We start from the raw sequence: 12,353 nt of genomic DNA on the forward strand, positions 1-12,353 counted from the left end.
TCCAGTATAAATCAGGGGTGGAATGCACTGTAAAATTGGCGTGCAGATGTTGCCCCCCTGACTGCTTGTATTGCTGTTCATCCTTACCAGTCTCAATTTGTAGTCCTTTAAGGAGAAGGAAAGGTGGTTAGTGAGAGAACTTATTTCAACACTGGAGGCGGTGGGAAGAAAAATTTTGTAAATTTAGTAGGGAGAATCAGCAGCAGTAAGGACCCTGTCAGGAACAAGAATGAAGAGACAAGACGAAAGCTTCTTTCTCAAGTGAGTGGAGCAGTAACAGATGTTCCCTTTGGCTAGGGGATCGCTAGTATATTTGGGAAATTAACAGTGTGGTTGAGGAACAAAACACATGGCCAGATTTCAATATAGTCACCTACAGGTCAAAGGGGGGGAAATTCAGACACGGTCCTGTGCTCAGTTTTTCCCATTACTTAGCTCTAATCACATCCCAGCTCAAGGTGCAGAAACACTGAGTCACCTCTTGGCTGCAGATCTACAGTTTGTCTGCTCTCTGAGGAGACAGGCAGATGTGTTAATCACAGTAATTCAGTTTGTGGAGGTGCTTTCCTCTCTTCATGTTTCTTGGGAGTCAAGGAGCCTAACACCCTGCTGGTTCCCGACGCCTGATTTATCGGCATTGCAAAGTCCAAGTTGCATATGTGTCCAAAATAGGTGACCTGAATCTTGTCTGCACAGTTTAGAAGGGTGCAGCCCAAGAATATCTGTATCAGCGTAAAGTGTGTTGTCATCCAAAGCCACTGGATACGAAAATCATTGATTGAGATAAGAAAAAGTGGAGCCCTGTGGTGCTAGGGGTGGAAAGTGGTTTTCATGGAAGATGGCAAGAGAGGTATGACTATCATCATAGTTTACCCTTATTTGAATGTTTGCGGATGCTTGCTAATATGCCACCTTTTGGCATTTTGCAGTATATGCATGCGTGGACTTAATGGGAAACAACGTTAGTCGTTAGCAAGCTGCTAGCCTGCTAGTTCAGATTTGCGCATTGTTTAGTGAGCTGTTAGGTCAGATGCACTAAACCTGTTTCTGTCTCTCATGCTGGCGGAGGCTTACGGGTATCATCAGGTTAATGGTGGCTGGAGGGGGGAAACTCAGCATTCGAGGAAGTTCTGAATTGGCCTTTGGCCTTTTTCTTGTTAGCTGTGCTTAGTGTGTGCGTGTGGAGCCTTTTGGATACGTGAATTCCCTGTTGCGCCATAGGTCGTGGAGAAAATGTGACAGAAACCAGACAGCAGTTACCTCAAATAAGCAGGAGAAGAAAGACCTTACTCACAAGATTAAAATGGAAGGATCTGATCCTGCAGTGGACTTTAGGTGGGGCCATTTGGGGCCTTCGTTAGTAATCAGTAAGAGAATTCACACAACACAAAGCAGATGTGCTCACAGTATATTTTATGTATATGCAGCGAGCAGGGGATGCACCTTTATAAAATAACAAGGGGGGAGGATATCGTCGTCGTTGCGTTAGTGCTCGAGTGCTGGGAACAGAATGGGGTTAGCACAGGAGCCTGCTCGAAGATGCAATTAGGAGGAGGAAGCGAGGGGCCTGTCGGGTGGCTGAAGATGTTGTGCAGAAGCAGTAGGAAGGGATGAAGGATAAAACAAGCGAAGAGTTGTGAAAAAGCGGGAATTAAGTGAGAGTGTTGAAGGAGAAGACAAGGAGCGCAAGAATAGTTTAATGCAAGTATGATGCAGTAAACACAGAGTCTGTATTATGATGTAGGTCACGTCCTTCTAGGATAATGTGCCTATCTCGCACTTCTCAATAATGAAATGATGATGAAGTACAGCAGAGGACACTCAGAAGATGATCTTGAGGAAGAACGTGAGGGTTTCTGAGAGATCCAATCCTCTAAGTTGAAATCAAGTGTGCCTTCTGCTCTTACTATAAATTCACATTTCTGATTTAAAAAAAAAAAAAAAAGTTTAGCCATTCTGTGTTTCTCAGAAAAGTTGGGACTTCTTTCATGTTTTACACATTACTTAACCTGGAACATAGAGGTGATATCTGTCCATTTTTTATAACCTTGATCAGAACACTTGAGAGATTATTCTCGGGGTTTTTGTGCTACTCAGGGAAGAAATAGCTAAGGAGTACTGAACGTGTACTTAGAGACGTTGTCTGTTTATTGTGCTAACTATTCAGTATGGTCGAAATAAAAAGTTTCCTGTCAAGTAAAGCAACGAGTGATGATAGTTTCCAAAAGCCTGAACCCAACCCCTCATCTAGAGAACAGATTTTGCTTTGGAGAAAACAGAGATTGAGAGCATTTTGTTTCTGTCACAGAAAATTCATTAGCCAGAAGCTACAAATTTGAACGCCTAAGTATCGCTCACAAATCACTGGTTGTTTGAGCCATACAGAGCATTTTAAATCTCTTGGAAAGTTACAGCGCCTGCTGATGCTCAGTACTTTCAGTCATCTGGCATGTTGAGAATCTCACACTTTTTTTTTTTTTTTTTTCTTTTTTCAATTTGAAGAATAACACCAAGTAAGAAGTCTAAGGGGTTTTGGATACAAAGAGTCTTGGAGACATATTTTGAAATTAATTTCAGTGAAAGTGGTCAAAATTGTTCATTTTAATTTAAGCCATTTTTCAAGAGAGTTGAATACCTGAGTAGCAATGCAAAAACAAGAATTTCACAGTGGTAGGCGAGAGCAGGGGACTTCCAGCAGGCTTTCCCTTTTTTCACCTTACTGACTGGAAAGTTAAAAAGCCTGGCAATATCTAGCTGGTATGTAGAGTGCAAACGAGGCAGGCATGGATGGATAAACACCAAAATCTGGGACTTTACAATTCAAGGAGGCATTCTGTCTCTGTGTGTGTGCTGAGGATTAATTTTAATTTGTATTAAAGTGCACTTCTTTGTAGGTGGTCCAGAAACTTTGGTTTAGCACATCTGGGAAGCATGACATAGAAAATTAAGTGGAGGATTTTTTAATTTATTCTTGGTTTGTAAATATTTTGTAGTGTACTCATATATGCTAAGATCTGAAATAGCAATATTAAGATTAAAAATCAATTGAGCATGCAAATTTAGGGAAAGCGGGGAATGTTTTACCAAAGACGTTTGTATTAAATAGAAGCATATCTTTGCGATCCAAATGAGTTTAGTGATTGTTTTCTTTGAATTAAATGAATGTGAATTAGATATTTAGGGATCCATCGTCTGTAAAGCTTTATAAGAAAGGGTGGTTCATAGGTAGAAAAAAAAAGAGGAGTCCACGCTTTGCCTTTTACAGTGCAAATGACTTGAGAGCTTCCTGGAATGAAAAAATGAAAATATAATAAGCCTAAAAATACAGGCATGTCCCTGTAGGACAGTTGGAATGCATGCTTAACAAGTGAGAAGTAAATTACTTGTTAAAGTTCTCTCAGGTTTAATAACACAGTGTGGTATCAATACAAATAAGGAGTGTGATTTAATCTGCCTGTATCCCTTTAATACTGAAGCATGTTGCCCGTAGACAGCAGGAAGAGAACAGATCCTTTTGTTTTTAATATGTGTCAGTAGAGCAATTTACTCTCTTTTTTTTGTCTCTTCTGATGTAGAGAATACATTAATTGTTCAAAGCCATGTGTTACGCCGTTTAACAAGAGGAATTTTCTAACTCTTGCTTTGATTTAACACACAAGGTTAAGAAGCTGAAGAGGGAACTCTCTCAGATGAAGCAAGAGCTGCTGTACAAGGAACAGGGCTTTGAAACATTGCAACAGTGAGTAAAAGAGCTGAAACCAACTTAATTCAGTCACCTGATTTCTTTTTTTGGCACGGGATGGAATCCATCTTATGTGAGAGAATTATTCGGGGGGAAAAATGAGAATCTAATAACGCTTTCTGTTATAGTTGGGAAGCAGGAGATCTGTAGAAATGGCAAACCTATTGTGCAAGTGTTAACAAGAGAAATCTGTTCCCCCTCCTATTTTTTTTCTCCATAGGGTAGCTTGTATTGCAAAGAGACAGAAAGAAGGGCAGTGGTTAAGGGTCCCCAGGAAGAATTTAGCTGCTTTGCTTGTTCAGTTTAAAAAAAAATAATTAAAAATTTGAAAGGGTTATTAGGTCTGTCTTTCCTCCTTCCTTACCTCTGAGCTCAAAAGAGAGAAAGGAGGGTGCTGTTCTCGGAGGTGTAAATGGTGCACAACTGTGCAGGGTTTGAAATGAGTCACAGTTTGAAGATGAGAGACCTGACTTTCTTTGTTCCAGTTGCTGGGGTGCCTGGTGTCCAAAGGGCCGATGCTGAACTGGGTGAGCATTCTGGGTATTTATCCAGCTGGATTATTGGGGGATGAATTTTTTCAGCCTGAGCACTCCCTGCTGCTCCTGACTTACAAAGTTGGACCCTAAAATATTAAACATTACTGGAACTGTCACCACACAGAACCTTCTGCAGAGGAAAATGTGCTAACAAGCATGTTTTCTTGACTAATGTGAAGAGAAATTTATTAATGCTGGTTTTTTTCCATATTGTGATACATACCTATACGTTAAGGATATATTCACGCAGCAGAACGCTGAGCTGTGTGCCCTTAGTACACTTCTTCCAGTAGCAGAAGCGATGTTGCAGCGTTAATGTAATATTTCGTGGATTCATTTACCTTTTTTCTCAGGACCACCTGTGTACGGCAGTGTACTGTCAGATAGGGATAGTCTCTATCCTGGAGAGCTTGCAGGATATATAGGGAAGCTGGACAAAAGGTGGGAGAAGGGAAGAGCATTTCCACCTTCCAGGTGGAGTACTGAAGTGCAGAGAAGTGATTTGCAAAGGGTGACGGACCAGCTATGTTTGGAGCTGAGAGACTGGAGTTCAGGTCCCAGTTTGAACCAAGACATCTTCTAGGCTGTTGCCCGTGTATTTTGATAGATCAGTTCTATACAGTAGGATGTTTTTTAAGTGGGAAAAAAAAAATCTGGTGCAGAAAAGGCCAATCATAATTACAGACATGTCAAAATGGATGAAAAATGTTTTTCTGGTATGAAGAGTTTGAAGTCATTTGGGAGCTGAAAACCCTCAGCACCTTAAGAGGATGCCAGTCAAGTCTCTATCCTTCTTCACTTTGACTGAAACAGAAATGCAAGATTTGTTTGTTATTAAAATATGTAAATACTAGTGAGGAGCGAAGGGAGGAAAGGATAGTAGATTGAATTTATTTAACCATAAATCAGATTTCATTTGAAGCAAAATTTAGAAGAAGAAAGATGTATTGATTCTAAAGCTTAAGGTAATAAAAACTCACGCTGCTGTCCCAGGATTAAAGGTTAGCCAATCATGCTGGTTTTATTATATTAATTCAACAATGAGGTATTGTTTTAAAGCAGCTTGCTCACAAGCCATTTTGATAGGAATCCAAAGCATGTTTCAGAAACTGTCAGCAGCATTCCACAGAAACACAATGGACGCTTGTTTTTAAAATTCAGTCAGCCACTTTCAAACAGGACTAATCCCATTAATTTGAAACAGGAAGATGGAATATCTATACGTCAGAGAGCCTTCTTGTTCATCTTAATTACGTACAGAATAAAGCAGTCGTGATTTGAAGGTGGCACATCATATTTCTAGGCAGCATGCGGTGTATTACCCGACTGTTCGTTCGTGATTCCAATTGTTGGCTTATCCTGTGTCTGTTTGACCTTAGCAGCCTGGTGAGTTCCCAAAAATTGAGTGTTGTCAGACGGTAAGTGCCTACCTGTGAAAGAGTCCGAGGAACTTTCAAGGTGAAACAAATATATCTGAGTGCTGAGTCACACAGGCAATTTTCTTACACAAATGCCGTTCAAGTTTGCACAAAAACTGAAATGTGGAGAATGGAAAACAGACATGCTCACAGCTTTAAAGGCTGCCTCAGAAACTTGATATCTTTGTGCACAAAACTGGAAGAAAAATAGAATAGTTACAGGTGTTTTGTGCAAGTTGCCGTTCTTGCAGCGGGTGCTGGAGATCGGTTCTGGTCACTAAAATGTTTGTTCATTCCCCACTCACAAGGTTAATGTCTTCCAGCAAAGATGACAGATGATGATAAAAACAAACCAACTGCAATAAAAAAAGACTGTATTCTCTGCTGAATGCTTGACTTCTGTGAAGGTGGCTGTTGGCTTTAATTTTGTGAAGCACAGCTGCAGTCATTTCTGATGCTATGAAATACGCAGTTACACTGGAGATCAGAGAGATGTGTTTACAAACTGTACTTCTTGAAGTAAATGCGGACATACTAAAATGAAGTACCTTTCCATCTCTAAGTTTAGGGGCTGGCTATTTTGTTATTTTCAAGTTACAGGTTTTAAAATCATTGCTTGTCCAAGAAGTTAGTGAATTGTCGGATGTACGGCACACGGTGTTAATGACCCAGAGATTTTGTGAACAGAGAGAGCCTGGCGACTGGCTGAGCAGAACGGCGGTGCCAGACGGTTAACGCCTAGGATTAGGGTGAGCAGGAGGGAAGCGGAGACATGAACGGCTCCTTCTCTGCGAGGCTGATCAGCACCGAGAAGCCTGCCTCTGTCTGCCCATGTCACGATGCGGGGCTGGGTAGAGGAACACCGCTAATAGCGAATAGAATTGACATTCTGCTTCTCTAAAGATCACAGTCAGTTAATAGCATGAAGGATGTACCCAAAAGCTGCTTCTGTGGTGCGGAGAGTTATGGTGGGGACGGGAATTTTGACAGTGTTGTCAGCAGTAATGCTGCGCTCCTGGCAGCATGCGTAGGGGTCTTCGGTGCTGTGGGCCACTGATGTCTTGAAGTCTGGATCCGCTAAAATTGCTTGTGGAGTCTCTGCCTTTGGTAAGGCCCCAGGAGCTTAGCTGAGGTGGTTTTAAAGCCAACAGAAGTATTTTTCCATGGCATTTCCTCATGTCAGCAAAAGTCATTCACTGGACACTGTGTACGTCTTCCTCAGCTTGACATTTTTACCAAGGATTAAGTAGGAATCATTTTAATGGAGACTTCAATGTCCTTTTGCATGTCTGTGACAGGAAATGCTGTCTCTTACCTCCTTCCCTTCTATTCTCTTAACGATGCTTCTGCCTGAAGCAGAACAGCAGAGAGGTTAGCATTATTCTCTGTATCTGCTATTAATATTCTCTCTTTCTACAGAATTGACCAAAAAATGTCTGGAAGCCAGAGCGGGTATGAACTGTGTGAGGCCAAAGCCATCCTGAGTGAACTGAAGTCCATCAGAAAGGCGATAAGTTCAGGGGAGAGAGAAAAACAAGATTTAATGAAGGTATTTTGAACAGTTGACAGAAGTTTTGTGTGGATTTGTTTTAACAAGACTTACTTTCCTGATGAGAAGTACTTAGCATTTTATACTTTTTAAGGGATTTTCAGAATTACTTGAGCCAAACTAGTATTAAAATCAATTTTCAGATGCAGAAGCTGAAGCCTGTGATGTTCCTAGTTCAAAAAGCCACTCTATGTCAGTCAGAGAATATAGATTGCTGAACTTGTATGTAAGGTACAAAGCATATGTTACCTCTAAACCACAGTTTAAAATACTAAGTGAACAAAACTGAGAGGTCTGTTTTGGAGATGCATGGCCATTTTCTATATCTAAATTGCTCTATTTTTATTTCTGAAAGCAGATCTTCTTTTTAATCAGCCGAATATTTAATTGGATGACAAATTTAAAAAAATAAAAAAAAACACAAAAAAACCCCAGCAAAAAACCACGAGACACAAAACCACAAGAGTAGTTTTTACATTGTCACAGATGTTGGTCACCCTTAGTGTCGTCTGCCAACTGTTTGATTAAAAAGATAGTTTGCTTCGTATGAAATAAACCCAGAATTTTTATATTGAGTCCTTTATGTAAACACCTTTTGGAGATAAACTGGTATAAACATGGTAAAATACAAAGGAATACCACCTCCTTCTCTGTTTCCTGGACAGAGTCTTGCAAAGCTGAGAGAGAAATTCAACCTTGAGCAGACTGTTGGGACATCTGAACCAGACTTGAATTCCAGCTCTGTAAACTCCCAGCTGTGTTTTTCTAGACAAACTCTGGATACAGGGTCTCAGACTGACATTTCTGGTGAGGTGAGCTTTTTTCCATTTTGTCAGATGTAAAGAGAAATTGAATCAGAATGCTGCAGTTAATGGAATTAGAATGAAATGGTTGTTTACTGTTGCTGATAGGTATACATACGCATGTTTGAGAGAATTACTTAGAAGCAGTTAATCTGATTTTTTTTTTTCCCCCTTAAATTTTAAATCAAGATTCAGATGAATTTTACATGTTTGGCGTGAAGCGTTTATGACAATCTGATTTAATCAAATAGTTCCAGTACAGTGAAGATCAGCATAAATAGATAGTATTTTTCGAACCTGTCTATAGGATACGTTTCACTTTACAGACTTAATTCAATATGAAGTAGTTTTTAATTTTCAGAAGGAACACCTCAGAATTTAAATGTGCAGTTTCATTTCACGCAGCTGAAAAGCTGTTAGTGGAACTACTTGTTCAGTGATTCATTAAAACCTCTGTTTCACTGACAATGTATTTACAAACACAGAAAGCTGTGCTTAATTTTGGTACTTTCTTTGAAGTTCTGTGAGCAAAGTTTAAAAGGAAGAGACTGTAGAAGGTTTTCCAAACAAAGAGCTAAGCTTTGTAGCAAATTTGTTGAAGTCTTACTTGGAAATGTACTGACTTAGTTCTACAATTCTGGGTTCAGCTGAGTTCAAAGGAGGAGATCAAAATTTTGGGTGCAATCACTGCAAGACTTCTTTGAAAATGCTCTTGCTTTACTTGGGTGAAGTACGGACAGTTGGGAGTACAGTAGTTAAAAACAGTTGCACTGGATCAGCAGAAAACAGCACTGTTTTGGTACATCTGAGTAGATGCTGAACCAGGCATTTAACAGCAAGTGTGTGGCTGCAGGAGGCTGTGGGTTTGTTGTTTTAAGTCGTAATTTTTGTGGCCTGTGCATAGGTTTTGTTGGTTAATTGAACAGCTTTACACCGTAATAAGGCTCATGTTTGTTGGTTTGGGTTTTTTCCCCCACAGGCTGGAGCAAGAAGTAGATCCATTTTAGCAGAGAAGGTCAGACTGAGCCTTCAATATGAAGAGGCCAAAAGAAGGTAACCGGGTTAGTGGCTTCGTTGCGTTACAGTGTTGGGTCGGGCTGGTGCCCGAGCTCTGTGGCAGCCGTGACGTCGAGTGGACAGCGCTCGGGGCGCAGCGCTGCCGCTCCGTCACAATCCAGGCAGAGTTCCGGGAGCAGTCGGTTTTACATCTGATGCCAAGCTGAATGTGTTAAGAAAGAAAATGCAGACAACGACAAAGTAATGGCAGTTGCAGGATTAGGGGAATAGAGTGAGCTGGCTTTCCGCTGAAAGGAGTTGCCAGGCTATTTATGTCCGTCATATCCTCCTGTGGGATCATCACTCCGGTTTACTATGCCACTGAAGGCTCTTCAGTTTTAGAGTTGCTTCAGACTTCCAGTGCAGATTTAGTGGGCTTAATTATTTTTTTTTTCCCTGGGACTCTGCATGATTTAAACACTTGTTATCACTGTGGGGTTGGTTTTTTTGTTTAATGAATTTAACCTGAGGAGAAAAGAAATCAAGAACTGCTGCCCTGGTGAATGTGGAATGCCTTTCAAAGAAAGTTCTGCAGTGGTTGCTCAGGAAGGCAGCGCCGTTTTGATGAACTGCCACAGCACTGAAGAATGGGCATCAGCAATCAGAACGTTTGTGGTTAGAGTGGCATTGTCTTCTGGGGCACTAGAATTGCTGCATAATACTGGGGGAAGATTTACTATTTAGAAAAAAAAAGGTGTGTGGGGGATATCTCTCCATTAATAATGTCTTTATTATGTTGTATTATTTTCTAATACTTTTCACAAAATTAGTTGTCAGCTGTCCAGCAACCTTATAGTTTTTGTTATGGAGGTCCTTTGTAATTTAAGAGGAATAGAAATCTGAAAAGTTCCTTTTTTGCCAAAAAGAACTAAACAAGGCAATAAAATTAAAGTAGCACTTTTCCCCAGATGAAAACTGTGCCTAAAATGCCATTTAATCTCAGATTTAAGTATTATTTCAGTTGGAATACTATGGCATGGTCAATTAGAAAGCTAGAAAATGAAATCTGCAGCTTCTAAGTGCAAAGTAAAGGCGTAGTTAGTTTTTATGTTCTAAAGGCAGGAGGCTGCGCAACCAACATTTTTTTTGCCTACTTTCAAGCATATACCCTCCTCATACAGAGCAGTAGCTACCTACCATCCTTGCCGGTAACAACAGTAATGCTTTATATCCTCATTACAGATCATACAACTTTATTATATGATCAGTGCGTTCAACAAAGAGCACTAAGGCTGTTGTGTTTGCTCAGTATTGAGCATATGTGATTTTTGGCTAAGAATCGTCATGTACAGAATATCGATTGTCAGGCGGTGTTTTAGATGCAGCTAGGTGGCATTTTTTTCTCAGGCGTAACTGATCCCGAAACAGATCATGCTCTGTTTTTGATGCCAAGAAGTCCCATCATTGTGTTTTATCTCTCTTTTGTAGGAACAAAAAAATTCCTGGTAGTAGGTCAGTTTATCACTTCTACCTTTAAAAAAAAAAGGGGGAGGGGGCACAGAGAAAAAGGAAAAAAAGTACAGTGTTCAGAGTATGGAGTACTGCAGCACAAGATCTCACTTTCTCACAAATCAGCCAAGAATGCGGGTCGAAATCTCAGTAGCTCATGTATTTACCTTTGCGTAACTAGGTATTTGTTCTATATAACCTTAATGTTCTTCAAGGTTAAATTATCTGCTTTTAAATGGTATCTTTATTCAGTTTTGTCTGAGAACTGCCCAGTAATGAACACTCTTTTCAGTTTTAAATAAGACAATCAGAAGTCTTTAAAGAGTTTGCACATACTGGTTTTATTAGTGAATACAGGATGAACTTAATGAACTGTACAGATCTTGGAATAATGAAGATACGTATCAGTTTGCACATAAAGTTCAGCACTTAATTATGTTCCTCCTAATTATTATGACCGTTGCAATATTCGCTATAATTTAAGAAGTATTGACCACCTTTTTTGAAATATTAAATGTGCAAATTCTTAGTTGTTTTGTGTTAAAATAACTAAGAGAAAGAGAGGTTCATCTTAATTGAACTCTACTTGAAAATTACCGAATAATCTTGTATGTTGCGTATTTTCTGTCGCTTAGCCAGCAAAATGTCTTGAAGAGGTGGAATGTTGGTGTCAACCGTGCTGAATTCGGTTGCAATTGTTGTTCAGAAGGATCTGGTGTAGCGTGCTGACAGTCCTGTCCTGATGTGGTGAAGGTCTGGCTAATACTCCTCGTTGACCTGTTGAGCAAGGACTTCCTCAAAAGCGTGAGACCAGTTCAGTTTTCATATCCATTTAGTCCTTTGCCTGTCTGATGAGGCAGCTGAAAAGAGTGTCAGTTATGGCAGCAGAGACTTTTCTGTAGCAGGGGGAGCAAAAGAACTGTTTGGAGACCACCATCTCGTCCCGTAAGCCATCAAACAGCTGTCAGCAGCAGCTACTTTCAGAACAAGGTCAGCTGGAACCACTGACCTGGAGATGAAAGTCTCAGCGTTTCATTATCCATCTGAAATTATCCGGTTGTTTTCCCCCTGAGCGCTGCTCCTCTAAAGGACTGTTGAATATAAATGATATACGTAACAGCTACAAAATACATTGAAATGCTTCGTTTAATTTCACTGCTGATAATATTTTTTATTTTGGATTTTTTTCTGTGAAAATACCCTTTAGGCAAACTGGCAGGGGTTTGGTGGGAGTATGGCTTGTTTTCATTTTTTAAGCTGCTATTTTTTCACTGAGGTGCAGATGAGGAGGAAGTGTTACCTACAGAAAAAGAAAGGGGGGAGGGAGTTCCCCTTAAGCTTCTAAGTATAAGCAACGGGATAGTTAGATTCAACATTAACCATTCTTAGCTTTAACCATAAATAAATGATTTAATGTACTGTAAAATTAATACCAGAGATGCAAAATAAGCATGGTATTATTAGTTTTGTTAATCACAGAAAACAAATGGGAAAGAGGAGAAACGTTTTCCCAGAAATCTGTCAGAACTACAGAAAGATGACACATACCAAATTATCTCTGTGTATTGATGAAGTCTGGCGTGGGTCATTACCTTAGGTAGGGCCTGGTAACATTGAAGTTGTACAGATTTGTTATCAGCTGTTCAGCTAACTTCAGTGTACCTAACTATGGCAGCTACAAATAAATAGAAGTAACAGATCAGTTCCTCTTACCCGAGATTGTATGGGAACATCTTTCTGTTTTGACTTACACTTTCTCTGCCTTCTTCCCACGCTACGAGAAAGAGATGCAGAAGGCTC

General features: G+C 40.1%; 1 protein-coding gene across 1 annotated transcript in view; it reads left to right on the forward strand.

Moving 5' to 3' along the window:
- WWC2 (WW and C2 domain containing 2) overlaps window positions 1–12,353 on the forward strand; it is a 102,912-nt gene that overhangs the window by 51,934 nt on the left and 38,625 nt on the right. The window contains exons 5-8 of the mRNA XM_075421817.1: window positions 3,660–3,739; window positions 7,116–7,245; window positions 7,911–8,057; window positions 9,028–9,101. Of these exons, the coding sequence (XP_075277932.1) occupies window positions 3,660–3,739; window positions 7,116–7,245; window positions 7,911–8,057; window positions 9,028–9,101 (431 nt within the window). The remainder of the gene's footprint in view (window positions 1–3,659; window positions 3,740–7,115; window positions 7,246–7,910; window positions 8,058–9,027; window positions 9,102–12,353) is intronic.

The sequence above is a fragment of the Opisthocomus hoazin genome, chromosome 5 (genome assembly GCF_030867145.1).
Source record: "Opisthocomus hoazin isolate bOpiHoa1 chromosome 5, bOpiHoa1.hap1, whole genome shotgun sequence".
Classification (NCBI taxonomy): Eukaryota; Metazoa; Chordata; class Aves; order Opisthocomiformes; family Opisthocomidae; genus Opisthocomus; species Opisthocomus hoazin.